Source organism: Cynocephalus volans, chromosome 10 (assembly GCF_027409185.1).
Source record: "Cynocephalus volans isolate mCynVol1 chromosome 10, mCynVol1.pri, whole genome shotgun sequence".
Lineage (NCBI taxonomy): Eukaryota > Metazoa > Chordata > Mammalia > Dermoptera > Cynocephalidae > Cynocephalus > Cynocephalus volans.
Window position 1 is genome coordinate 126,916,498 of NC_084469.1, and position 24,329 is coordinate 126,940,826.

Consider the following 24,329-nt stretch of genomic DNA (forward strand, 5'->3'; position numbering starts at 1 on the left):
CAGAGGGTGAGGTCTGCCACCTCTGGGGCCTCTTGTGCTGGCAGATCACTGGTAGGAAACCCACTGACCCCTCACACTGAAGCAGAGTTCCAGGGCTCATGAACAACAGCCCAAAGGTCTGCCATGGTCTAGGATGAGGCCCAGCACCAGCACTTCCAGGGCCCCTGAGCCAGAGCCCTCGGGAATACTCACCAGGAGTGTTCAGCAGGCTGGTTCTGCCGGGGGTGGGTATCTGGAGCTCTGAGTGGCTGACCCGGAGGTCAGGGCCATCGAGTGGGCCTGGGTCATCTGTCTGGCCTGCGGGGGAGGAAGCAATTTCTGCTAACACCTCCAGATCCTTCAGGATAACCTGGGAAGACAAGCAGAGCATAAGGGATGAGCTGTCTGCGGCAAGTTGCGCTGACCTGGTGAGAGGTGAGTCAGAAACAGAGAGCAGCCTGCAGGGGTCAGCAGGGTCTGCAGATGACATGGGCTGCTGAGAGCCACCAAGCCCATGCTGTGAGAGTGCTCAGAAAAGTGTAACGAAGGATATGGTTTGCAGAGACCATAGCTGGTAGGGGACAGGGCCTCTGGAGGGAGGCAGCTGGAATCTGTGGCCGGTGAGCCGCTTTCCCATGACCCCTCCTCCCTGGTCCCCTGAGCAGACCTGAGGGGTCCCCAGAAGATGCAGAACTCAGGTGCCAAGGTGCACCCTGTGCAGTATGCATCCCAGAGCCTCTGGACTGGGCAATGACCCATTCTTCTCCAGCCAGCATCACGCATTTGGCATGCAACCTCCCCACCAGCCACCGTGGCCTCTTCTAGGTTGGGCACAGCACTCATTTACACAGATGCCACCTCCCACTGTCCACTCATGTCCTTCCCTTCATCTCTCCACACTCACCAGCACCAAGACCTGCTCTCAGCACCGCCTGAGCCCCTACTCTGTACCAGGGGCTGAAGAAGTCAGAATCAGCCCTGCCCTCAGCCTGTTGGGTAGACAGAGTAGTCAACTAATCACCAGCACACAGTCCTCACAAGGAGCCTAATACCACCTGCCCTTCCCTGCATCGGTATACGTGACTTAGCTGTCCTCAGAACATTTCTATTTGCTGGGCCAATGGGAAACAGATCCATGGTGGCGGAAAAACATGGCTGCCAAGCAGCCCAGTCAGATGGCATGAGCAAGGATGGCCCCTGCACCTGGGCCAAGAGCCAGGGACCCTGGATAGGTCTAGGCCAAGAAGCAGGCAGGGCCCAGGCTCTGCTCCCATTGAGGGAGAAGCCTCCAGAAGGCTCTTTGCTTTAGCAGTGGGAGAAAGACACAGAGGAAGGAGGGTGGGGTGGGGAAGCAGGGGGCCCAGCAGTGGTAGCGCCACGCCATCTGATGCAGCGGTCGCCATGCACCTGCCTTGGCAGGATGTGCACAGGCCACGCACCCAATGCTAGGCTCTCTAAACAAGCCTCTTTCCAAAGGTCGGGGTGGGGGAATGAGACCAGGGCATTGGGATGGGGGAAGGTGGGGGAATGACTCACCCAAAATTAAACAGGGAGGCAAGAATCAAGCCAACAGATGCTCATAAAGTTAAACGCAGGTATACTCCCACTCCTTGGTAGTTTCCAAGACAACTGGAAATATATGTCCACAGGAACACTTATATGAGTGTTCATGGCAGCATTATTTCCTAACAGCCGGAAAGTGCAAACAACCCAAAGGTCCATCTGCTGATAAATGATAAACAGAATGTGGCATATCCACACCAAGGAACATTATTTGGCAATAAAAAAGGAATGAAGCACACGCTACAACACGGATGAACCTTAAAAACATTTGCTAAGTGAAAGAAGCCAGTCACAAAAACCCACATACTGTATGATGATTCCATTTATGTGAAATATCCAGAACAGCAAATCCACAGAGACAGAAAAGAGATTAGTGGCTGCCAGGGGCTGGAGGGAGGGGGGACAAGGGGAGCGACTGCTAATTGGTACAGAGCACAGGATTTCTTTTTGGAGGAACGAAAATGCTCTGGAATGAGATAATAGTGATGGTTGCACAAATTAGATAGTAGTGATGGCTGTGAAAATACCAAAAACTACCAAATTGTGTACTTTCAAAGGGTGAATTTTATGGTATGTGAATTGTTATAGATAAAGCCAAAACCCCAGATCAGCGCCCTAATTCCCAATCCAGCAGTGCTTGCGAACAGTTTGCTCTTGCTCTGCCCAAAGCCCCAGGTGGCGGGGTCCTGCTGACTCGCCATGGTCTCACACCCAGTTCAGACCCGCAGGAGAGGAGGGCTCAGGAGGCAACTGCTTCCCTTCACATCCCTTCGCAACTGTGAGCTCACCATGCCCACCTGCATGTGTGCTCTTCTCAGGTCTGTCTGTGCAGGTTGGACAGAGGCACACAGCCCTCGGGCAGCAAACCCTGGTGGTCAAATGTAGCAAGTGAGAAAAGCATGAGCCGAGGGCCAGCCCATGGCTCACTTGGGAGAGTGTGGTGCCGATTACACCAAGGTGGCGGGTTTGGATCCCTATATAGGGATGGCCGGTTAGCTCACTTGGGATAGTATGGTGCTGATAATACCAAGTCAAGGGTTAAGATCCCTTTATCGGTCATCTTTTAAAAAAAAAAAAGAAAAGCGTGAGCTGGCGTGATATCTGACTCCACGACAGACACACTGACCCACACCAGGTGTCCTATCGGAAAAGATGCTCAGGACCTGGGAGGCCTGGCCTGTGCAAAGTCACTGCCACCCCTGTGTGGCTCCAGGGCCAGGCCACAAGGGAGAGGGAGGCCAGAGGAGCAAGTGGTCCTTGCTTCTGGCAGAATTAACACCCCCACTTGTCATTAGTCTCTCATTAAACATGAGAAACTTGAGGCTTGGACAGTCACTTGCTCAGGGTAACAGTGAGTACTTCAAACCCAGCTCTGAACCTGGGTCTGAAACTGGTTTTGTGGCCAGACATTCCTGACTTCCAATCCTGTCCCTGCCACTCAGTCACCTGACCCTGGATCAGTTAAAACTTTGTCCATACAACCACCCCCCAACATCTACTGAATCCACTGAGCAGCTACCATGGCCTGGTCTTTGCTGGCTCTAGGGGATGCAAGGCTGAACAGGATAGGCTCTGCCTGTGATGGAGTCACAGCCTCATGGGGAGACAGGTGGTAAACATTAGCTAATAATACAGGGGGTCTTCAAAAATTTCATGGAATGATTCATATTATTGTTCATTCATTCATTATTTGTTGGCAGCTGGCCGGTACAGGCATCTGAATCTGTTAACCTTGGTGTTACAAGGCTGTGCTCTAACTGAATGAGTTAACCGGCCAGCCCCCATATTATCTTTTAATTCAATTCTTCCACAAACTTTTTGAAGTACCTTGTACAGTGCAAGCTCTAGGGAGCAGCCACTTGGCCTAGGGGGAGCCTGCAGGCTTTGGAAGTACTAGAGCATGAGTTTGCTAAGGGAATGAGGTGGGAGAAAGGCATTCAAAATGTTCTCTTAACTAGCATAAGGTACTCATGGATATACAGAAATACAGGGCACAATCCAGGAAACTAAGCTTTGGTCTAGCCCAGAGTGGGCATGGGGCAGGAATGGGGGAATGACCGGAAGTCAGGCCGAAGTGGTAGGCAGGTGCAGACCATCGAGAGCTTATGACCCAGATGAACAAGTCTAAAGTTTGTTGTGTGGGGGATGGGAGCCTCAGTTTCCCCATGTATGCAAACAGAGATGTGACTTGCAAGGCTGTTCTGAAGATTATAAGAGATACTTTATGTGCAAAGCAGAAAAAGCAGGCCCACCAGAAAGGGTGGCTCACCACCTTGATGACAAGTTTTTGATCTCACAGCTGAGCTGTTTGCGGCACTGACTTAGTGAGTAGGCAGGGACTGCAGTGCCTACAAGGAGGGCTTCCAACTCCACTTTTTCCACTGAAGAGAAGCCGCATTGCCCGTCTCTGTACTGCAGCCTTCTGCCCCACTGGGGAGCGCAGCCAGCAAAGCTGCATATTTCATTCACATTTTGAATTCTCTTATTTTAGAAAGTTTAACACCAAACAGCAAATGAATGCAAATTACACTTCAATTGCACAATTAAAAGTGGAAATGTTGTCTACAGGTTCCTGCAGTACTCCAGCCACTCCTCTTATGCTTATCAAAGGATCTGTCCCTGGTCCCCAAGGGCTGGCAAAAAGCCTACAGCCCTGCCTGGGGCAACATCACTTGTGACAGCCCTTCTGGATGAAATTGCAGCCCTTGGTGTGTGGACAGGAACCTCTGCGATGAAGACAAGGTGATCTCTGTGGCCTTGCTTACTGGGCACCCTGCTGAAGGCCAGGAGGAAAGGCCCCAGCACTGTAGACACACTGCTCAGCCACTCTTGCATCAGTTTCCAGAAAAATGGCTAGTTCTCCTTCCAGTGAGCAGGCAGGCTGGGCCCATGCCTGTGGTTGGCCTGTAGTCCTGGCTCTGAGGATGGGGACAGGCTCGAAGAAAGAAGGAGGAAGGCACACCAATTAGTATGCACTACACAGCTTTTTGCAAAATGAATATAAAACACTTGTGCTTTCTTTTTTTGTGAGAGAAAGAAGGGGAAAGAGAGGGAGGGAGGGTGGTTATAAGAAAGCAATATTCTGCCGGAGCAGGAGAGCCTGTCTTTACCATGGCAACAGGCGGGGGTGGGGAAGGCCCATCAGCTGGTCTCTCCTGGAGTGGAGAGAGCTGGCCATCCATGGAGTAAAGGGTCAGAGTTGGTGGCAACCGGGTGTGGGGAGCATCTGACAAGGCAACTCTGAGGGGAGCCTTGGGGTGAGGGATGGGGGCTTCTCACCCTCCACAGCATGGGCAACAAAGATGAGGAAGCCAGGGGGTTCCTGAGAAAGACCCCCAGTCTTGGAAGTGACTTTACCCCAACAAAGGGCATGTTTCGGTGTGGGAGGGAAGTCACCTTCTGGGTGGGGCCGCTGCAGGCTGTCACCCGCACACTGCATTCCAGCAGCCAAGGACAGTCTCTCTTGGATGGCAGCTGTTTCCCTCTTTTCTTTGGTCCATCCAGGCACTCACTGTCCCAATACTTTGTCTACAGACCCACCCTGGAAGGCCACTTGGAGATGGGGGCTCCCTTCTCTCACTCTTCCCGAGTGCTGTGGCTGCTCCTTTACTACTTGGGAACAACTGGAACCTAGAGACTGGCTTTGCAAGGCCAAGTCCCTAGGCTGGGAGGTTGTCCTGGCCTCCTACCAGGACTGCTGAACATGAAGTCCCAGGGCAAGGCACTTGGCAGATGTGGAACACATACCTGCTCACCAGGCAGGGAATGGAAGGTAGACACTTCTGAAAAGCTCCTGCCAAGGGGGATGGACGGAGAGGCCTCCCACTGTACTCCACCTACTTGTCTTTATGAAACTTTTGTCAAAGATTTGCATGGGCCATTGCTTGGCTGATGAGGCCCTTAATGTAAACTGGCTCGGCCTCCCAGCTCACAAAGTGGGAACTCCTACGTTGACAGGAAATCTCTAAGCTGGGCCCTCTCCAGTCCTGGCCTGGAGGAAGCTACAAGAATGTTTGCAAGGGACACACTTGGTGCCAAGGGCTATCTGATGCCTCTGCCCAGAGCAGTCGGGTCGCAGGGTGAGATCTGGGTCAGGTCAGGCTGCTCCTTATTCTTGTGAAGTGGCGCTGATATTGAGTGCAGAATCACGGAGGCCAGGCATTCACGGAACAACTTGGAACCTTCTGCTTCCTTCTATGCAGAAGCAGCGGGCTAGGCCTTGGCAGTCCCTGACCACAACAGAATGGCTCCTGCTGTCCTAGGGCTTGGGGAATCAGTTAGAGAACTTGCCCTAGGAAGCCAGGCTCCTGTCCATAAAGGGTTAGCGGAGGGGAGACAAGGGAGGGCCACAGGGGCTCCCATAGTCCAAGAAAAGCGGAAGAAGGCACCCAGCACCAGCTGGCACCAGGGCTGAGGCCTCCACCCTGGACAGAGAGTAAACATGGGCTGCAGAAAGAGCAATCACACCCTGGCCCTAGCCTGGGAATGGGGTGGCATTCCGAGAAAAGCTCTGGTCTACAGCCCTGCCTTCTGCAACTAGGAAGGAAAGCATTGCCTAAAAGAACATTTAGATTTGGGGATGTGAGAGAGGATTGCTTAGGCTTAGGCCTATTTTATCCCCCATTGAGAAAACTACTCTTATTAAAAGCCTTTTATGTCTTGGTAAAGCAAAAGCAACTTAAAAAAAAAAAAGGATATATCTCAGTTAGTGTTGCCTAACTTTGACCATAAGCCCTTGGGTATCAGGACTGCTTTCTTTTTTAAAGTAGACTTTTGGAATCTGTTCTTAAGTGCCTCCTACTGGGTCATATATGCAAAAGGCCAGCACCAAATGCTATTCAGTTCCACTGATTAGCTGTGAGAGCAGTGTGGGTTCTGGCAGCTACAAACATTCTGGCAGCTATCCCTCTTAGGGTAAAGAAGAAAGGCCAGTAGGGGTAGGACAACTTGGAGGCCAGATCCCAACCCACCCACCCGCAACCCCCAGGGCCTCCTTCCAGAAGACTCCAGTCACTGCTCAACTGCATCATGTTGGGCCCCTGAGCCGGAGTGCACACTCTCACGGTTATAAATTCTCTCCGTGAGCTACCGGGCCCTGCTGTGCTGAGGGCGGCACGATAGTGGTGCTCCACCATGGCTCCGTTACCAGGGATGAGCCCAGCAGCCATGGCAACGAGGGGAGAAGGCTCCTGCCTACCTCCAGGGCTCCACTTAATCCCAGTTTACCTGCAAGCTGCATACAGCCCTGCTCTTGAAGACGCAGGCTCTTCCCTGTAGGCCTGGCTTCCTGTCTGCTCTGGCAGGGCCAGACTGCAGCAGGGGAGGGCCCAGGAGACATGGGGCAGGCCCGAGCGGGATCAGCGCACCATCCAGCCAACCTCCTATTGTTCATTTTTGCGCATGGTTCCGAGCACCTACTATGTGCTGGACAGACCCTGCCCTCACAGAGCTCACAGCTAAGGGGCCATCACAGCGTGATAAGGGCTGTGAGAGGGTCTGAGTGGAGGGGGGTATGTAAAGACACAGAAGGGACCTGGCCTGTCCTTGATGTGCAGGAGGAGGGACAAATAAGGCTTTCTGGAGCATCTATGCTGAGATCTTGACCAAGTTACTTAACTTCTCTGGGTCTTAGTTTCCTCCTAGGTGAAATGGAGAAAACAACAGAACCCACCCTCAAAGGCTGTTGTGCAGATTAACTAAGACCGCACACAGGGTGCGGAACAGAGCTAGCAAGTGTGAAATGGCAGGTGTTTTGTTAGCAGTGGGGGGATGGACCCCATCCTCAACATCTGGGCTCCGTGGGCCTGGTCACCTGCCCACAGGGAGCTGCCAGGGAAATTTGGCTGATTCAGCTTTGGCCATCTCCAGAGGAGGAAAAACCAATACCCAACTTGGAAGAAATTTTGACTTCTGAAGACAGAATAACTGAGTGGAGTGTGGGGTAAGGACAGGGGGCCCTGGCTTGGCTGCCACACCCAGGGAAAGGGGAGAGGGCATCAGGGCTGAGAGCTGGGGCATGGCCCCTAGTCTCCAATCAAGATTTCCCGCTGGTACATATCTGAGGCTCTCAACCAGAGATGTGTGTCAAAATCAACAGGGAACTTGTGAAAAAATGCCAGTATCCAAGCCATCAGGGCCTACTGGAGGATACAACAGAGGCCCAAGCAGATGAATTTGAAAAGCTCCTGAAGATTCTGATGGCAGCCCTGGTTTAAATGGCTCTTCTGTGGGGCTTCCGGGCCAGGCTGTTAGTCTTTGATCTCTCTAGGTAAGATCACTTCCTGAGTTCAAGGTCAGATGGGCTGTGGAGGAAGAACCGGTAAGGCCTGGGGCCAGATAGTGTGCTCTGCTATGTAGGCAACTCGGCCCTGCAGCTCGGCTCTATGCCCTACAGTTTGGCTCTGAGCGAGCACCAATCCCTGTCCCAGGGGAAGGCTGTTCCCAACTGGCTCCCCTTCAGGGAATTCCTCCTGCCGCTGGTGGGCCCTCCCTTTGGGAAAGCAACCCCCCTCTGCCTTCACCAGGAGCCGGCAGCACTCTCCCAGCCCCCACCGCACTCCCACCAGGTACTGTGGCCAGCTCTGGGGCCTCTCTTGCCCATCTGCCCAGTGGGAGGAATCCAGACAGAGATAAATACTAAAAGCCTCATGGCACACAAACCTGTTTCCCCGGAGTGGAATGCCACTAGGCCACCTATGGTTACTGTGGGTCCCCTCTTTACTCTAGGGTAGCTGATGTGGGGCACTGAAAGCAGAAAGTGGGAAAATGTGGAAGAACGATTGTGAGCAGAGGTCTTCTTGGCAGAAGCAACCCTGCAACTGTCACCTGCTGCTCCCCTCGCCTCCCTGGCAACGAACTGCTGCCGAGCACTGGGCTCAGCTCATCTTCCCATGTGGGTGGACTCTTGGCAAGGGGAATCAGGCTACTGACATGTCACCCCTTAGATTGCTGTGCTGAGACTTTACCTTACCGTGTGATGTGATTTTTTAAAGAAATCTGTGGAATACGGGCAGGGATGGAGGGTTATTTTTGTTTGTTTTGGAGAGTGGATGGAATGAAAATTGGAGTGAAATAAAAACTGAGGCAAGGATATGAGCAGGAAAACAAGTCGCATTCTTATGGAAGACTGTCTACTTTTGAGCAGTCAGCATTAGTATTCCAAGGAGTGTAGTCAGGACCACACAGATTCAGAGCTGGAATAGACCTAAGACAATCTAGTCCAGCCCCAGCACCGAGGGAAGAAAAGTGAAGTGAGGAGGTGCCATGCGACTTGCCTGGTCCTATGGAGAGCTGGGCAGCGTGGCTGAGGCCTGCCCTCCTGTTCCCCACCAAGGCTGCGTGCAGCCAGCCCTCAGCAGTCCCAGCCACCAGCCTCAGCACTTCCTGGGGATGACAGACAGGAGCCTGTAGAGGGCTTCTGGCTGCCCCTGTCCCCCATCAGTGAGCAGCCCTTGGGGACCTGGGAAGGGGAAGGAAACGAGGTCAAAGTCAAATGCTCAGAGAGAGAAGGTGGATCAGACCTGAAGGTCAGCCCAAGACAAAACACCATCAGTGCCATGGAGGGGCTGAGCCTGGATAAAGCAGTGACTGCCATCTGGTCAGACCCTGCTCTGCGGTGAGGCGAGACCTTGTGTGGGGCTTTAGGTGCTTTGCAATCAGACCAACAGGCCTTCTAGTTCTGGCTGCTGGCAGTGTGACCTTGGACAAGTTATCCTCCTCATGACTGAATTTCCTTGTATGTCAAACAGGGGGTGACTGAAACCACTCCAGGACTGCATGCAGATTTGTAAGACAACAGATGCAATGCACTCTGAACAGTGCACGAACCTCATAAACTTGAATTTTTGCCTTCTCTTTCTTCCAGTCTTCTCCCACAGACACAAGGGGTACGATACACAGCACCCACCATGGTTCCTTAAGAAAGCCACAGTGGGGGTATCAGAGGGGCTGTCATCGGATCTCTAAGCTGCCCTCAAGTGAAGGGGCCTCCAGTTAAGTGGGAGCCCCCATTTTGGGGGTAGACAATAAGGGGTGGCCAGTTTTCAAGAAAGCACTCCCTCTGGAGGACAAGAAAGAGAAGTCCCAGTCACCTTAGAACCTATGGGGACTCAGAGCCTTCCCACTCTATTCTTCATAGCACAGCTCTTAGGTTTGGGCCTCCCTCTGGGGTGGGCGCCCATGTCAAAGTCCCTGTTGTCACTAACTAATTCCCTTTAAAGAAGGAAGATGAACCCCCATGCATGGCAGGCCGATCCACCAGACCAAAGTGACAAGGATTCCTTGGGAAAGGAAAAGTCCAGGGAGCAATTATGTGGACTGGACGGGATGAGGGATGGGGAAGGACAGGGACATGAGGGGAGGACAGGGCTGCTCCTGCCCCAGGACAGAGGATGCCAAATGCAGCCTCACTCCAGGTCTGCTCTGAGGCACTGGGCTCAGGCTGCTGGTCAGCAGTGGCAGTGCAGACAGAGTTGCAACAGCCCAGCCTGAGCCACTGCTGTGGCCTCTTTAGAGAGCCTTGGCCGGTCTCTCTCTGGCAACTTGGCTTGGCCTGGAGAGCTCTCTCCTTTGAGATTTGAGAATCTCTTCAGTTCTTTGTCCCATTTCTCCTGGGACCTGGACCATAAAAACAAGTGAAATCCTTTCCTCCCTTCCCTGGAGTGAACCATCCCTCAAAAATACAGTCTAGGGTACAGTAGTGTCTATTCCCCAGTGCCATCCTGTTGGCAAGGGCCAAGAGTCCTGAGATAGGGACTGGTTGGATGGGCTAAGTCTCACACCAAAGAGAAGAGCCGATGGCCTCTCCAGATGCATAATTCCTCTTCCTGCAGAACTCAGCAGTGGCCGGAGCAGCCCTGGGCTCCTGCACCCCCGGGGTATGGGCACTTCTGAGACGTACCACTGGGTTGAGGACAGGGAAGGCACCGGGCTGCCTTGGGCTGCACCCAAGGTGTACTTTAGAAAAAGCCCTTTTTCAGATGCCCCTAAATCACTACTTAGAACTAACCTCCATCCCTTTCCTTCTAAGTCATGGCCTGTGTCATAATGGATGTGACGACTGGCCCACACTCTTCACACAGTTAATGGGTTCCTGAGCTACAAACTCTACCATTGCTGTGAACAATGTGCTTGGAATCCTACCTTCCACATTTTCTAGAAAGGCAGTTCTCATTCTTTTTTTCTGCTTTTACACCAGTCACATAAGCCATAAACTCCAAACATCAATTTCTCTTCACAGTTACTGTGAAGCTCGGTGAGGAGAAAAGAGGGGCCTCCTCCTGGGTTGAGGATCTCTTCTCTGAAGTGTGAGGGACAGCCCAGCTCTGGGCTATGGAGGAGGCTCTGGGGAGGGGGCCTCAGTCGGCTCCCCTCCAGGGAAAGCAAGCCTTGCTGACGGCTGGGCCCAGCAGCGTGAGCCTTCTGGATCTCAAAGGTTTTGCTCTGAGTGCCACGCTGTGGCTGCAGAGGCCCTGATGCCGGTCTTCTGCTGACGGGGCCATTTCTCCTCTCCCTGCACGCACAGCAGCAGGTGGAGCCCCTCCGCCTGGGAGTCAGGGGAGCGCTGCTGTAAACGCTGACACGCAGCCTTGTTCCCCATGCTAGGCGGCTCCCACCCAGGGGTGCCAGGAGGTGGAGGGAGGGAGCATGGGAAGGGAGAAAGTCCGCAGAGGGGCTCTGGTCCTGCTGCCCACTCTGTCCTCCACTTGGCTTTCTATGACCTGGAGATGGTCCCCAGGCCTCTAAAGAGAGGCAGGAAAAGACAGAGGCCAGAGAGTGGCTTCTGTTCCGGCTCCTGCTGCTGAAGCTGAGGCAGGGAGGACCCAGCAGACATGGAGAAGATCTCCCCGGTCTCAGGGTGTCTCTCTGGGCCTTGTTACAGAAATCATCACCAGCATGACAGGAGCCACCGCTTACGGTGGGTTTACACGTGCCGGGTCCTTTGCAGAGCATTTTCACATTATGATCTCACTTAATCCTCACAACAAATATGGGAAGAGGATCCATTATTAATCACTGTTTATGAATAAAGGAAACTGAGGCTCAGAGAGGCTAGGTCACTTGTTTGAGGTCAACCAATCATAAGTGGCAGAGCCAGGACTGGACCCCTGGACTGCCTGACCCCAAAGCCTGTGCTCTTAACCACCAGGCAGCATTGCTACCTTGGTAGACAATAGTACCAGAAAGAGACGCCATTCAAAATCACAATGAAAATACAAAACACCACAATGAGTGAATAAGACCTAGAAAAAAGACCCTAAAGCTTTACAGAAGAACATCAAGGTGCCTTATATGGGGGCAAGCCCTGCTCCTGCGGAGGAGAGTTCAACACAGTGAAAAGGCCAATTTCCCCCTAAGTGAACTTGTAACAACAGACAGGTCATTACGATGGGCCAAGGTCTGGGTGGGTGCTTTACACTCTCTTTAAACAGGTCTATGAAGCAAGTGTAGACATCATTAGCGCCATTTCACAGGTCCAGGGAGGTTAGACTCTTTGCCCTCAGCTCCTGGCAAGAAAGGGTAGAGCTAGGATTCAAGCCCAGTTCTGGTGGCCAATGGGCCAGGACGTACACATTCTCTGAGAGAGGAACAGATGTCCTTCCAGGTCTCTTCTGCAACAGATCGCACTGAGAATTTTACATGCGGGTTGGGAGGGAGCTGTGCTTGGGAGTGGGGTGGAGGTGGAGATCGCCACCATCAGGAGCATGGAGAGGACCCTGTCCTGTGGGTATTCACAGCTGGGGTACAACCATCTCATCATAGGCAGAGCTCACTCCAGCAGTGCAGCAGCTACCTGGCCAAGGCAGCCAACAACTGCCATCTCCTGTGTAGAGAGCAATGTTCCCACCTCTCAAACAGGGCCCAGCAGGAAGCTCTGAGCATGCACCCTGCATTCCATGCTGTGCAAATCAGGGTCACATTTTCACTTAACAAACAAGCAACTGGATCTCTAGCCAATGGGAGGATTTCTACTCCAGTGCCGAGAATATTAATTTGACACCTGCAAATTCTTTCTGACAAAAGGGATTTTCAGATAATGTCAGCAAGGAGCAGGCAGTATGGAGGAAACAGCCAATTGTCCTGAATAACGGAAAAGCACAGACAACAGAGGATGCCAGCAGGGTGGGGACTCTGAGCTGTCACGGGTTGGGCTGGGGAACCACAGACACAAGATGCCTCAGCGACCCCATGCCAATGGGACTGAGCAATGAGGTGGTGGAGATGGAGTGGGGTCTCCGAGGCTCTGCCTTCTCGCACCAGCTCTAGTGCCATCAGCACCTAAGTACACCCTCTCCCCCTAGGCCAGTGGCTGTCAGCAAGAGGGAGGGGTTTGTGGGTTTATCACAGTCATACTGGGAGGGAAAGACACTTATGATACAGATGGCAAATGGAATGTCCCAAATATGCAAAGAGCTTCTACAAATCACTAAGAAAAGTGGGCAGGGACAAACTGAAGGGGGAGTGTTTTCAAAATACACACACCTCTCCACACCAAATCGAGAATCCTTCTCAAGAAATCGTGGAACAAGAGAAAAAGGCCAGAAAGCCTTTTCCTGGCAAAACCACAAGGAGATGAGAGGATGACAGTACAACTAAACCCAAGCTCCCCACCTCCCTGCTGCTCCTGATGTGGGTGGTGAACACCACGCTGGGTGAACATGGGCATGGTGGTTAAGCCATGGAGAACACAGGCTGCGGGGTCAAACAGATCTGGCTTTCCGTTTGGGCTCCACTGCTTCCCAGCTGTGTGCAAGTTCCTTGACCTCCCCAGGCCTTTGTTTTCTGATCTGCACAATAGAAACCCCTGCACTCCCCCCAAGAGAACTCTCATGAGGGGTCTGTAGCTACTGCGAGTGGAGGGTCTAGCACAGTTGCTTGCACGGTAATGACTTCACACAAGTAAGAATCATCCAAGCTAACCTGTGCTGCGAGGCCGCCATGCTGGATGTAAGAACCTTCACAGGGAGTGCTGAGGTTAAGTTCTGTTAGTGAAACCTTCAAGAGGGACCCACCAGTCTGGCTGTGGTCCTATTTTACTGAATAGGTGTCCATGGTCTTGAATCCCAGGGAACTCCATTTTGAGATCAGGGTTGTGTTTGGAAATATTTGAAAAAACCCAACAGAGAACACTTACCAGATACCCTAGGAAGGAAGCTCCAGAAGAAGAGGGGCTTTGTCTTGTTCATGGCTGTATTCCTACTGCCAAGTACAAAGTATGTCCCCAAAGAGATTGGGCAGGGGACACTCAGGAATGTGATTCTGGTGAAGAACCAGGATGTGGCAGAATCAGGGCTCACCGCTGATTACCAAGGTCCCCAAATTCCTCCTCTAGAGATGGGGAAGCAGGGACTCCTTGCTCCTGTTACAGCACCCCCCCAACTGTCCTCTACTGTCCCCGAGAGCAGCCTCAATCCTCTCCCCATCCAAGGCAAACAAGACGTGCCCCAGAGCCCTGACAACATTTGGCACTTCAGCAAATTGAGTTTCCACAGCCGCCACCTGAACAGAGCTGTTTAATGGACTGCATCTCCTCCTGCTCCCTTTAAATGCACACGCACACAAAAACCAATTTCAAGCAAAGAAAGCTGGATGGGATTAAACAACTCCATTTAAAGGACTGAAAACTCAGCTGCTTCCACTGAAGTCCTAGGAAAGGAACCAATCAGCAAAGTTCTTCTCTTGCTTTTTGTGTGGAAATGAGGGCCGTGACTGCAGTGAGTCACTCCTAGCTCACAGGCAGAACTGGGCCATGTCCACCTGGGCTTTGCACTGCAGTGGGTGGTGCGTAGAGAGAGAGGGTGTGAGTGTGTGTATGTGGGGTGGGCAGGCAGGAGGGGCCAAGGGCACACTCTCAGACCATCTGTCCTGGATTTTTCTGGCAATGCTAAGAGCCTCAGACGACCCAGAGGCTGATACCTGGCTGTCTGCTTCTCTCTGCAGCCCAGGTTTAGGAAAGCAAATTCAGGCTGCTGTATAGATGCCCGGGTCCCCACCCAGGCCTGGCACCAGCCCGGGGAAGACTGAGCTGCCTCCCTCTACAGGGAGTGGTGGTGAGTGACGTTTCATGCCCCTTTTCCCCCGCCCCCAGCCCTTGTCCACTAGGCAGTGTGGGCAACCCACTCCTCAGGGACACCCAACTCTGCCCTTTGCCCATAGCTGCCCTAGAGCCCAGAGAGGGAAGGAGAGATGAGCCAAGGCTCAGATGGTCAGCATCGGACATACATGGAGGGATGGGGGGATGCTGCTCTTGCAAAGGGCCACGCCCAGCTGTAAATCCTGCCCCTTGCTGGGAGGCAGGGCAGCCCTGGAAAAGAACCACCCTGCCCTGACTCCATGCAACAGAATGCTGAAGTGCACAGCCAGAGAACCTCCCCCAAATGACAGGTGAACTGGGCCCTGCACACGCAGGCTAGCCTCTGCACCCCGGTCCCCTCACAGGGGCCAACCCTGCTGCCCGGCACATGGCGCAGCTTCTCCCTTTTGCACCAGCAGCTCTTGGTGACCCCAACAAAGCAAAACTTAAGGGTCCAATTTCAAATTAGAGGTCAAAATGGAGTCCCGCTGAAATGAATAATACGAGGAACGCTCACTGGGTGCTCAGCATGTTACACGGATCACTTCATTCTTGTATCCTGCCTACTGCTGCTATCCCTACTGAACAGAATAGGAAACTGAGAGGCAGAGACACGGCTTGGTTTGGGCTCAAGTCTGGGTGGTAAAGCAAGGCCAGACCTTGCCCTCAGGTAGCCTGACCCCCAAAGCCACGCCCCCCAGCCCTGCCTGTCTACTGCCTTCGAGGCAAGACATGCAAATTCCTGTCCTCACTGGTGGCCCATCCCAGTGGACCCCAGAAGGTCCTACACAAGAATCCTTACTCCCAAAGCCAAGAGCTTTACCTCTAGGAAGGATGCACCTTACAAGGTGTGAAGAATAGGGAAAGTTTTTGGTGATAATTTAAGAGCACAACAACAACAAAATAAGCACATCTCAGCTCTAAGGTCCCATGAGTCACTAAAAAGGGAAGGCTGGGCAGCTGGAGTACTGTAGGGAAGGGTGGTGGTAGGGACTTACCTCGTCGGATTCATCTGATAGTGTCTGAAGTAGGATGGGGAAAAGGCTGTCTGTGTGCCGGAACATCTGCAGAAAATCAGGACACCCATGAGCTCTCTCCTTGCCCCAGCGCTGGGCTCTATGCAGGGTCCCACTGGTCTGCCGGACCACCTCCCTCCCTGCCACGACACCAAGGGCTCCTCATGGCATCTGTTGTTCCTCTGCTTGCCAGGGTCTCTCCAGAACTGCAATGACCTAAAGCTTACCAAGCATGGGCAGTCCCTCAAAAACCAAGGCAGACCTGGAGGAAGCCCCCTGGCTTGGAGGGGTCTACTGGGGGATGGGCCTGGGGGCTCACCTTCCGGGGAGTCTTGATGTAGAGGTGGTAGAGCCACTTCAGAACTGCAATCCTGGTCATCATCCCGATAGCCATGTCACTGAGGTGGCAGTTCAGGACCTGCACTATCCCATCGAGGTGAAGGGTCACTGGAGCCCTTTCAGTGCTGTTGGCAAGACCAGGAGGGAGAGCTGTGCTCAAGCCAGCCATAGCCACCTTGTACAGACTCAGCACCACCCGGGCCCACACACGCTGAATCACACACTTCTACCCACTGCCCTGGGGGCTCGGCGGGCAGGCCTGAGCAGATGGCACATACCCTGGGTGTCTCAGGGATGCGTCTCCCAATGCCCAGCCCAGCTGGGGGTTTGAGGAAAGCCTGTTCTCCTCCTTCCTCTTCACAGGAGTTTGCAGCATGCTGCTTGGAGCTATGCTAACTGCACTGGGAGGACTCCCAGTCTGCTGGGCTCCGACTCCCTCCCCCTTTTCTTTTCCCAGCACCAGTCTGGCCCATGTAGGAAGAGAAAACCTCACCAACGTCATTGAGCTGGCACCCACCAGCTCGATGGGCCCCATTAAATGTGGGTCCTTTGTTGATAAGATGAAACCACTACGTCCCGTCCGGACAGTACAGGGGAACACCCTGCAACACCTCTTGATGTCCAAGAGGCAGCCGAAGAACGTGCAGTGGTCGTGGCTTGTCCCCTCACCACACTCCAGAGCATATGGGATCTGGCTGAGTAGGCAAGCCTTGTTAGTAGCCTCTGAGACCAAGATGTGTTCTTTTGGGTCGGGGAAGAGGCAATAAAGCCTCTGCCTGTGAGAAACTGAGATTATACAGAATATGCCCTTGCTCCAGTCGGGCAGAGGAAGGAAGACACCTGGCTTCCACGGACTGAAGCCTTGCTGGTCTCCAGTCAGGGAAAAGTGATGCTAAGCAGCCCGGAGGAGGAGGAGGAGGCTGGGTGCTGTTGGGAGACTGAGTTAGCTCTCTGCCCAAAGCACTGCTCCCAGCAGACGCTGGGATTTTCAGGGGGTTTGTGGGGAGACACAGCAGGGACAGAACCTTAGGAGGTCAGGGAGGGGCTCCCTTCCTTCTGATGCATTGCACTGCATTTGCCAAAAGGCCACATGACAGGTGCGGGCCAGGGGCTGCATTTCCCAAGGACTGGGGCCGGGTGGTTCAGTCGCCTGCCTCGACCAGACAATTTTTTGTGGCATTTCCAGGCTGCTGAATTATTCATTTGCATCAGGAACTCGATGGCCATGCCTTCCTTGTTTGCCTGTAGCATCTCAGAGGCTCACTCGATGTGATTCCTAAAAGGCGCAATTCTGAGCTCTGTACTGGCTAAGCAGAATTGCTGTTTAATGTGGGCTGATGATCTCCATGGTGCCCGCTCCAGGGGCAAGAGTGGGTATGTCTATCCTTTGGTGGCCGGAGGATCTGGGTGTGGGAAAGTGATGGGGCCCATAACTGAGCCTCGGGGTGATGCAGCTACTGCAACATCCCCAGGAGTCACATGACTGGAAGTTCCTGGTGTCTTCTGCGGATATCAAAATGTTTAAATCCTTTAGTGATAAGTCAGATGGGGAAATTAAAGCACGGACAGACGAGTCCAGGGGGTAAACCTGGGCTCTTGATCAGTCTCTTAATCAGCCTCACAGCTTGCTGGCCAACAGAAATAAAACGTGAGCCACAGATGTAATTTTACATTTTCTAGTTTTAAATTAAAAAGGAAAAAGAAACATGCAAAGTTAATTTTAATATTTTAATTAACCCAATAGATCCAAAATATGATTTCAGCATGAAATCAGTATGAAGATTACTACCAAGATATTTGATGTTCTTTGTGTCCTCGGCTTTTAGAGCCCAGTGTGCATCTGACACTCCCAGTGCAGCTCCGCTCACACCAGCCAAGCTTTAGGGGCTCGGCAGCCTTGTGGCCGCTGTCTGACCACTTCCTAGATGCTCTTCTCCCTCCGCTGATGGCCAGCACTGACTGTCTTACTTCCAAGCCCCTCTTTTTCCCATCCATGCTGGCTTCCTGTGGCTTCTTCCAATATGTTCCCTTTAGCTGTTCTCCTGGGGCCTGTAGAATCCCCTGGTTAAAGACGCTTGTGTCTTGGTGGTAGAAGAGATGCCGCCCATAGCCCAAGGCCTTCTGCAAAGCAGGTAAATGAACGGAAGCCATCTCCCACCTGGCCTGTTCTTTCCCAACCCTGTGGGCCCCAAGGTCTGCCCTGAGTCCCTTTCCAGCAGGAGCTGCAGGGTGTTCGGGCTGTCACATGGGGCTCAGGTGTTCCAGGTACCCTGTGACTGGCAAATCACAACCACATGCTTATCTGAAACAGCCCCTTGGGAGGAAAGCCTTGTTTTTACTTGCCTGAGGGACTCAGGACTACACAGGCCTAGCAACGGCTTGCCCTGGAGCTGCTGGTGGGGAGAAAGGCAGTGCCATGGCCAGAACCCCCACCCCACCCGCAGGGCAGTCCCAGCAGTGCAGATGAACCTCAGGGGGCCACGTGGCTCTGATAACGCGAGACGGCCAAGGCACTTAGTGATATGAGCACTCCGCGGAGGAGCACATTACCTGCACAGCCTCATGTGATCCTCTCAGAAGCCCTGTTACTTATGTTATTTCCACTATGGAGATGAGCTAATTGAAGCACAGAGACATGAAGGGACCTGCCCAAGGTCTTACAGCCAGGCAGTGGTGGAGCCTGTGATGTGAATCTGAGCAGTCTGACTCTGGAATGGTCTCTCCCACCACACAGCCCCGCCTGCTAATGGTCAGCAGCTCGGGGGGTGCACGGTGGCGTCACTTTCCACTGTCTCCCATGGGGGTACCAGAAGGGCAGCCCCTGTGTGGACTGCCCCTCTGGCCAGGGCAGCCCTGGCAGCCCAGCTGGTGGCGGAAGGAGGGTGTCATGCACATTCTTCAGTGTATTTTCCTGTCGGAAGGGTAGACAAAGTCTCCACGTGGGGAGGAAGAGGACACTGGGGAAGCCCGAGGCTGACCTGTGTGGGGCACACTCCAAACCCAAGTGGCCTAAATAGGGCACCAAGACGCGGGGCTGGACAGTCCCTCTGCAAGCCGAGCTCCTTAACTCATAGCAGTACTGAGATGCTTCTGCCAGCCTGTGGCGTCATCTTTCAGGTGGTGTCATGTCACGGCCAAATAACAAAAACAGGATTTCTTGGAGCTGCTGTGTGAACCAGCAGCGTTTTGTATACTGACATCCTATGACTTTCCCCACAGCAAATGCCATGAGAGCAAACCTCCCCAGCTGTGGGCTTTTTCAGACTGCTGGGGAAGTGGCTGTCAGCCTTGACCAACCAAGAACTTCGTAACTGTTCATGTAGCCCATCCTTCAATGCAGATGAGCAAACCCAGGTCCGGACAGTGTGGTCCTGTCCCCGGCCATGAGGCCATGCATCAGAACTCAGTCCTTCGGCTGGACACACCCTCCCCGGGTCTGTGTACTTTGCTGGCACCAGGGAGACTGATCTTAGTGCCTGGAAAAGGAAGGATCATGGTCCCACCAGCCCTTGACCAGGTGGCTCTCAGTGGTTCTGCTGGATGGGGCTTGTGGCGGTGGTGCGGAGCTCTGTGCATGCTCAGCGGCGGGGCTGGCGCTCTGGGTTTCTTTGAGGGGGCACGCTGTATGATGTGCTTAGCTCCCAGCTGCTGGTCTGGAGCCTCTGATGTGGCACCCTCTGCCTTGGTTTCCCTCACCTCCAGTTTAAAATACATTTCTGTATTGGTTCCAAAAAGTCTAGACAAGTCACTTGGGGGGCTTCTGAGTTATTTCAAGGTGTCTGCAAAACTCCATTTTCACCAAGCACGTTCTCATAAAGCATCTTACAACGAATGTCTTGGACATACATGTACTACAATGTCCAAATGCATGGCGCTGCTGTGGCTATTAGAATACAGATTTACTGAATAATGCTTCTGATACTACCAATAAATAATAAGCTCCAGTCGTTCCCTCTGTGAGACAGCACCTTATTTCTGTAATGTCTAACTTTTTGTGGTACTCATGTCACTTCTCTAATCAAACTGGAAGTAGAGTTGTTCCTGAATTTGAAGTTGCTTTTTAAAAATATAATATCATCATACAATTTTTAATCAGCAGATGCTAAAAGTTGGGAAGCACTGATTTCTAGATCTTTCTGCTTGCTTACGTACAGGGTGGCCAGCTACACCAGAAGAAATGTACTGAATGTCACTTAAGACACCATGACTCTTGGCAAGGCTTGGGGCGTCCGAGTGGAACAGTTCATATAGCAACATTCACCAACAGTGAGCTGACAGCATTTTCTAACATTCTCCAACTTTTGAGAACCCTGCGTCAGACGAGTCAGGGAGGCCAATGTGCAAAACTTCAGAAACTCTCCAACTGCGACTAATAAAGTTAAATGCGCAGGCTCGGGAATTAGGCCTAGCTTGAACTCCAACTTGGTCACCAATTAGCTGAATGACTTTGGGTAAGAAGTTAGCCTCTCTAAGTCTGTTTCCTCATTTGTAAAATGGAGATAATAACCAGGTTCTTGTAATAATAACAATTGTAGCTAAAGTGTGGGGAGTGCTTTGTGTGTGCCAGACACTGTCCTATGCTCTTTATGTACTTTCATTCAAGCTCCATTCTCCTATGAGGTCGGTGCCATCATTACACCCAGTTTACAGATGAGCAAGCTGAGGCAGGGAGAATCTAAGGCTACTGCAGGCATGGTAGAAGCAGGATGTGAACCCAGGGAGTTGGCTCCCAAACTCAAAGTGTGCAGAGAGATAAGGGAGGTGCCCAGCGTACAGACACGTGGTGTTGGAGATTTCTCTCTCTCAACCCTCTCCTTGGCTGCGGGCAGGCAGCTGACTCCATCCTGGTTTCTTTTCTTTCCTCCCTTCCCTGGGGAATCCAGTTTTTAACTTCCCATGTATCTCCTGTGTTCTGAAGAACGAGGGATCCCAGACTCTTCTATCTGGAGCTCCACCTCAGCTGTCAAACCAGACCTAAGGTGACTTTGTCACCCTGCTTTTCCAGGTGGCTCTCCCCTGTGGCTAAGCCTGGGGCCAAGTGGGGCTTTCCCAGCATTCTGGGAAAGAAGGGAGATGAGGAAGGGAGAGGAGGCTTATGCTCTTGAGTTTAGTCAGTTCATTTTCCCTGTGTTTTAGTTTAAGTGAAGAATCGACTTTTTAAAATTCTGGGGTGTAAAAATTGCCTCCCAGGAGATCCCTAAAACTCTGAAAGTGGATTTAGAATTTTGTGTGGATTTGCCTTTTTCCGGGAAGGAGGTCCACAGCTTTCATCAGGTTCTCCTGGGGTCAATGACCACTAGGAGGCTCAGGACCACCACCACAGGTGGCAGTTTTCTGCCTTTCTACCAATGGTGGAGTCCCCAGTCTGGCCATTGCCCGTGACTGGCCTGAACTGAGGGAAACTGGCGACTGTGGGTGGTGCCCCAGGCAAGCAATGCACCTGGGAACTTGCAGGGTTGGTTTTGACTTCTGGTGACCCTGGAAGATGCCATCTTGTCAAGGTCAGTCTCTCTTTGGCAGCACCAACTGGAGGAAGCAGGCGTGGGGCCTGGGCCCAGGTACCCTGGCTCTAGTCTCCCAACTACAAACGCTGTCTGCTCTCTAGCATAACTAGTGACTTAGGCTGTGCAGCTGCCACCATGAAACCTCCATTCCCCAAGAGTCAGGAAGCACCAGGTAATCTGTTTTTGTTTGGTTTTTTATTTTAAAAGGGTAGGATTCAGCATTGGCTCCTGAAGGACAGGTATAAACCCAAACCCTGGTTCCAGTAAAGTGGTTCCTGGCCGTAGCACAGGAACTGAGGCCTCCTGTAGGCCACCCCAGCACATGGTAGTGCAGTCTCCCAGGCGAGGCAGGGAGAGCTGTGCCCATCCCCTCAGTCTATCAGCCATGCCCCCATCTCTGCCTCCTCCTAGATCTCCCCCCACCTCCACTGCCAGTCCCTTGGAGCTGACAATCTCCATCACCGAGGTTATAGTGACTTGTCTACAACGGGCTTTTTGGCTGCCAGAGGGAGGCTTCTAAATCCCAGATCTGATCCTGACATTCCCACTTATAACTCTGACTCCCACTGCCTCTGGGACAAAATCCGAATCCTTTGTAGGACACAGCAGTCTCTTGTATCTCCATCCAGACCTTTCCTGAGTTCCAGAATCCAGTACCCAAGCCTGCCTTCTTTCCCTCTCCTGGGGATGCTCAGAGCCACCTGGAATCGAGCTCTCAACTGCCCGACCCACACCTGCTCTTCTTTCCAGCCCTAGCTTGGAAGCGAGACCAGGATAGCCCCTCAGCTTGGCTCAAGCAACATCTAGAAGTTGTTCTTTCCCTCACCTCTCTCCTGTCTCTTCGAGCCCAGCCACCAGCAAATCCTGTCAATTCTACCTTTGAAACAGATCTCAAGTCCATCCAGCGTCTACCTCTGCTGCCACCTCCTCAGTCTCAGCCTCCATCCCTTCTTACCGGGATGGCTGTGGTGGCTCCCTAGCTGGTCTGTGCCCCCCCCCCCCCCCCGCAACCCTCTCTCTACTCAGCAGCTCCCTGTTCTCCCATCCCTCCTCATCCCTAAGTTGGAGATAATGCTACTGACTCCAAGGGGTTTAAACATAAGCAAACTCTAGATGCCTCAACACAAAGGATTTAGCACAAGACTGGCTTAGGAAGCACTTGCTGAGTGGTCACCAGCATTAGCCACTATTCTCAGCAAGCCTCAGCTTGGGTACCATGACTCGTCCCCCAACATCCTCTGTAGGGCGATCACCCCCCTTCCTGCAAACTTCCCCCTCACAGCAATCACCCACTTTTTGGTAACTTCCTGGCTACTCCCCTGCCTTCCCACTAGAGGACCTTGAGGTCAGGGACACATTCAGGGACTCTCTTTATCTTGGAACCTGTAGGGTGAACACAGGCAGATGCTCTGGAAATGAAACTAATTGAAAATGACTGATTGACCAACACTTACTGACCTGCTCGACCAATGTGGGTGTGGACCTAGAGGTACGTATTTATGATCTGTGCTTGCATACTTGGAAAACATGCTCAGGGTCTTCAGAATTGAGAATAAATTCAAAAATGATATAAATGGAGGAAAGATCCCGAGGGTCTGGGGAGAAGAGACCCTTGGGGCTGAGTGCACATTTTCTCTTCACGAGTGACGGGCTCCCCTAGGGCCCAGGTTCAGTGTCAAGTTCAGAGGGAAGAAACCCCCTACAGGAGAACAGCCACCCATTCCAGCCCCACAGATGCCAATGCTATCCAAAGAAAAAGTGACATGGGTAGCATCCAGGGGACTCAGACAGAACAGAACTGGGACATTCCCTCCCCAGGGAATCCCATCACTCAGCAGGGGGTATGCGGGGAGTTGGCAGAGGGGAATTATTTCTCTGCTTGGCCTGCACTGCCCCCAGGTGGAAGGCTGAGCTACTACAGCCGACCTGGGAGCATGGGAGAGGGCGGTTCCCACGCCCACAGTCCATCTGCACTCTTGGACTCAGTTACTACCTGTGCTCCCAACTGTCCTTGAGCAGCCTTCCCCTTGTCATCCTCATCAGCCCCACATTATCCGGGACAAGCAAAAGGTGCTGGGCAAAGGCGTCTGCAAGTGTCTCACTATGGTTACCATGTATTAGCTGTACTTTTACAACTTGCATTTACCAATCTCTAGCAGCTGTTGATCCCTCCCCAAATGGCTCAGTCCTTCAGAACTGGGTGGGGTAGGCTTGCCCAGTGTCCTTCAGATTTCCCCTTCGAGCACCTTCTGTCTGTACGAGGGTGCCCCGAGCAGTGTTTGCTTGGGGTCTTTTTTGCAGTCTCCTGCATGCATGGGGGATCTAGGTTGCTTCCTGTCCACAAACACCTCTGGCTGGAACAAATCACTTACCTGGGTGGGGTGAAGACACTGATGCCGCTACTGAAGCTGGAATCACAGGAACCATCGGGACCTCCTGGGAGAGGACGAGGCACAAGGCGTCATGAATGGCTGCTGGGTTCTTCTAAGTAAGATCCCCGTTACAAGCATACAAGACTCTACTCTTCAGCCCCCCACACCTGGATTCAGGCTCCTGAAAAGAAGCATGGCTCTAGAGCCCCAGGGCCTGAAGCTTTTGGGATAGTACCCATGCTTGTAAGTTTTTAGGCACAGTGATCTCACAATGAGGGGCCACCAGTGCTGAACACATCTGGGAATCTCAGAAGGGATTGCTGGCCTGAGGGCAATGGATGTTAAAAACGACTTTGAGATACTCAACCATCAGGGAAATGCAAATCAAAAACACGAGACACCACCTCACACCCACTAGGATGGCTAAAAAAGACAATAAAAACAAGTGTTGGTGAGCACGTGGAGAAATTGGAACCCTCATGCA

At 52.6% G+C, this 24,329-nt stretch overlaps 1 protein-coding gene across 4 annotated transcripts in view; it reads right to left on the minus strand.

Moving 5' to 3' along the window:
• Positions 1-24,329, minus strand: part of VAC14 (VAC14 component of PIKFYVE complex) — a 109,489-nt gene that overhangs the window by 52,343 nt on the left and 32,817 nt on the right. For all 4 annotated transcript variants that reach the window (XM_063110970.1, XM_063110969.1, XM_063110968.1 and 1 more), the window contains exons 10-13: positions 23,846-23,909; positions 15,950-16,094; positions 15,613-15,678; positions 193-349 (exon numbers count right to left, since the gene is read on the minus strand). In XM_063110970.1, the coding sequence (XP_062967040.1) occupies positions 193-349; positions 15,613-15,678; positions 15,950-16,094; positions 23,846-23,909 (432 nt within the window). The remainder of the gene's footprint in view (positions 1-192; positions 350-15,612; positions 15,679-15,949; positions 16,095-23,845; positions 23,910-24,329) is intronic.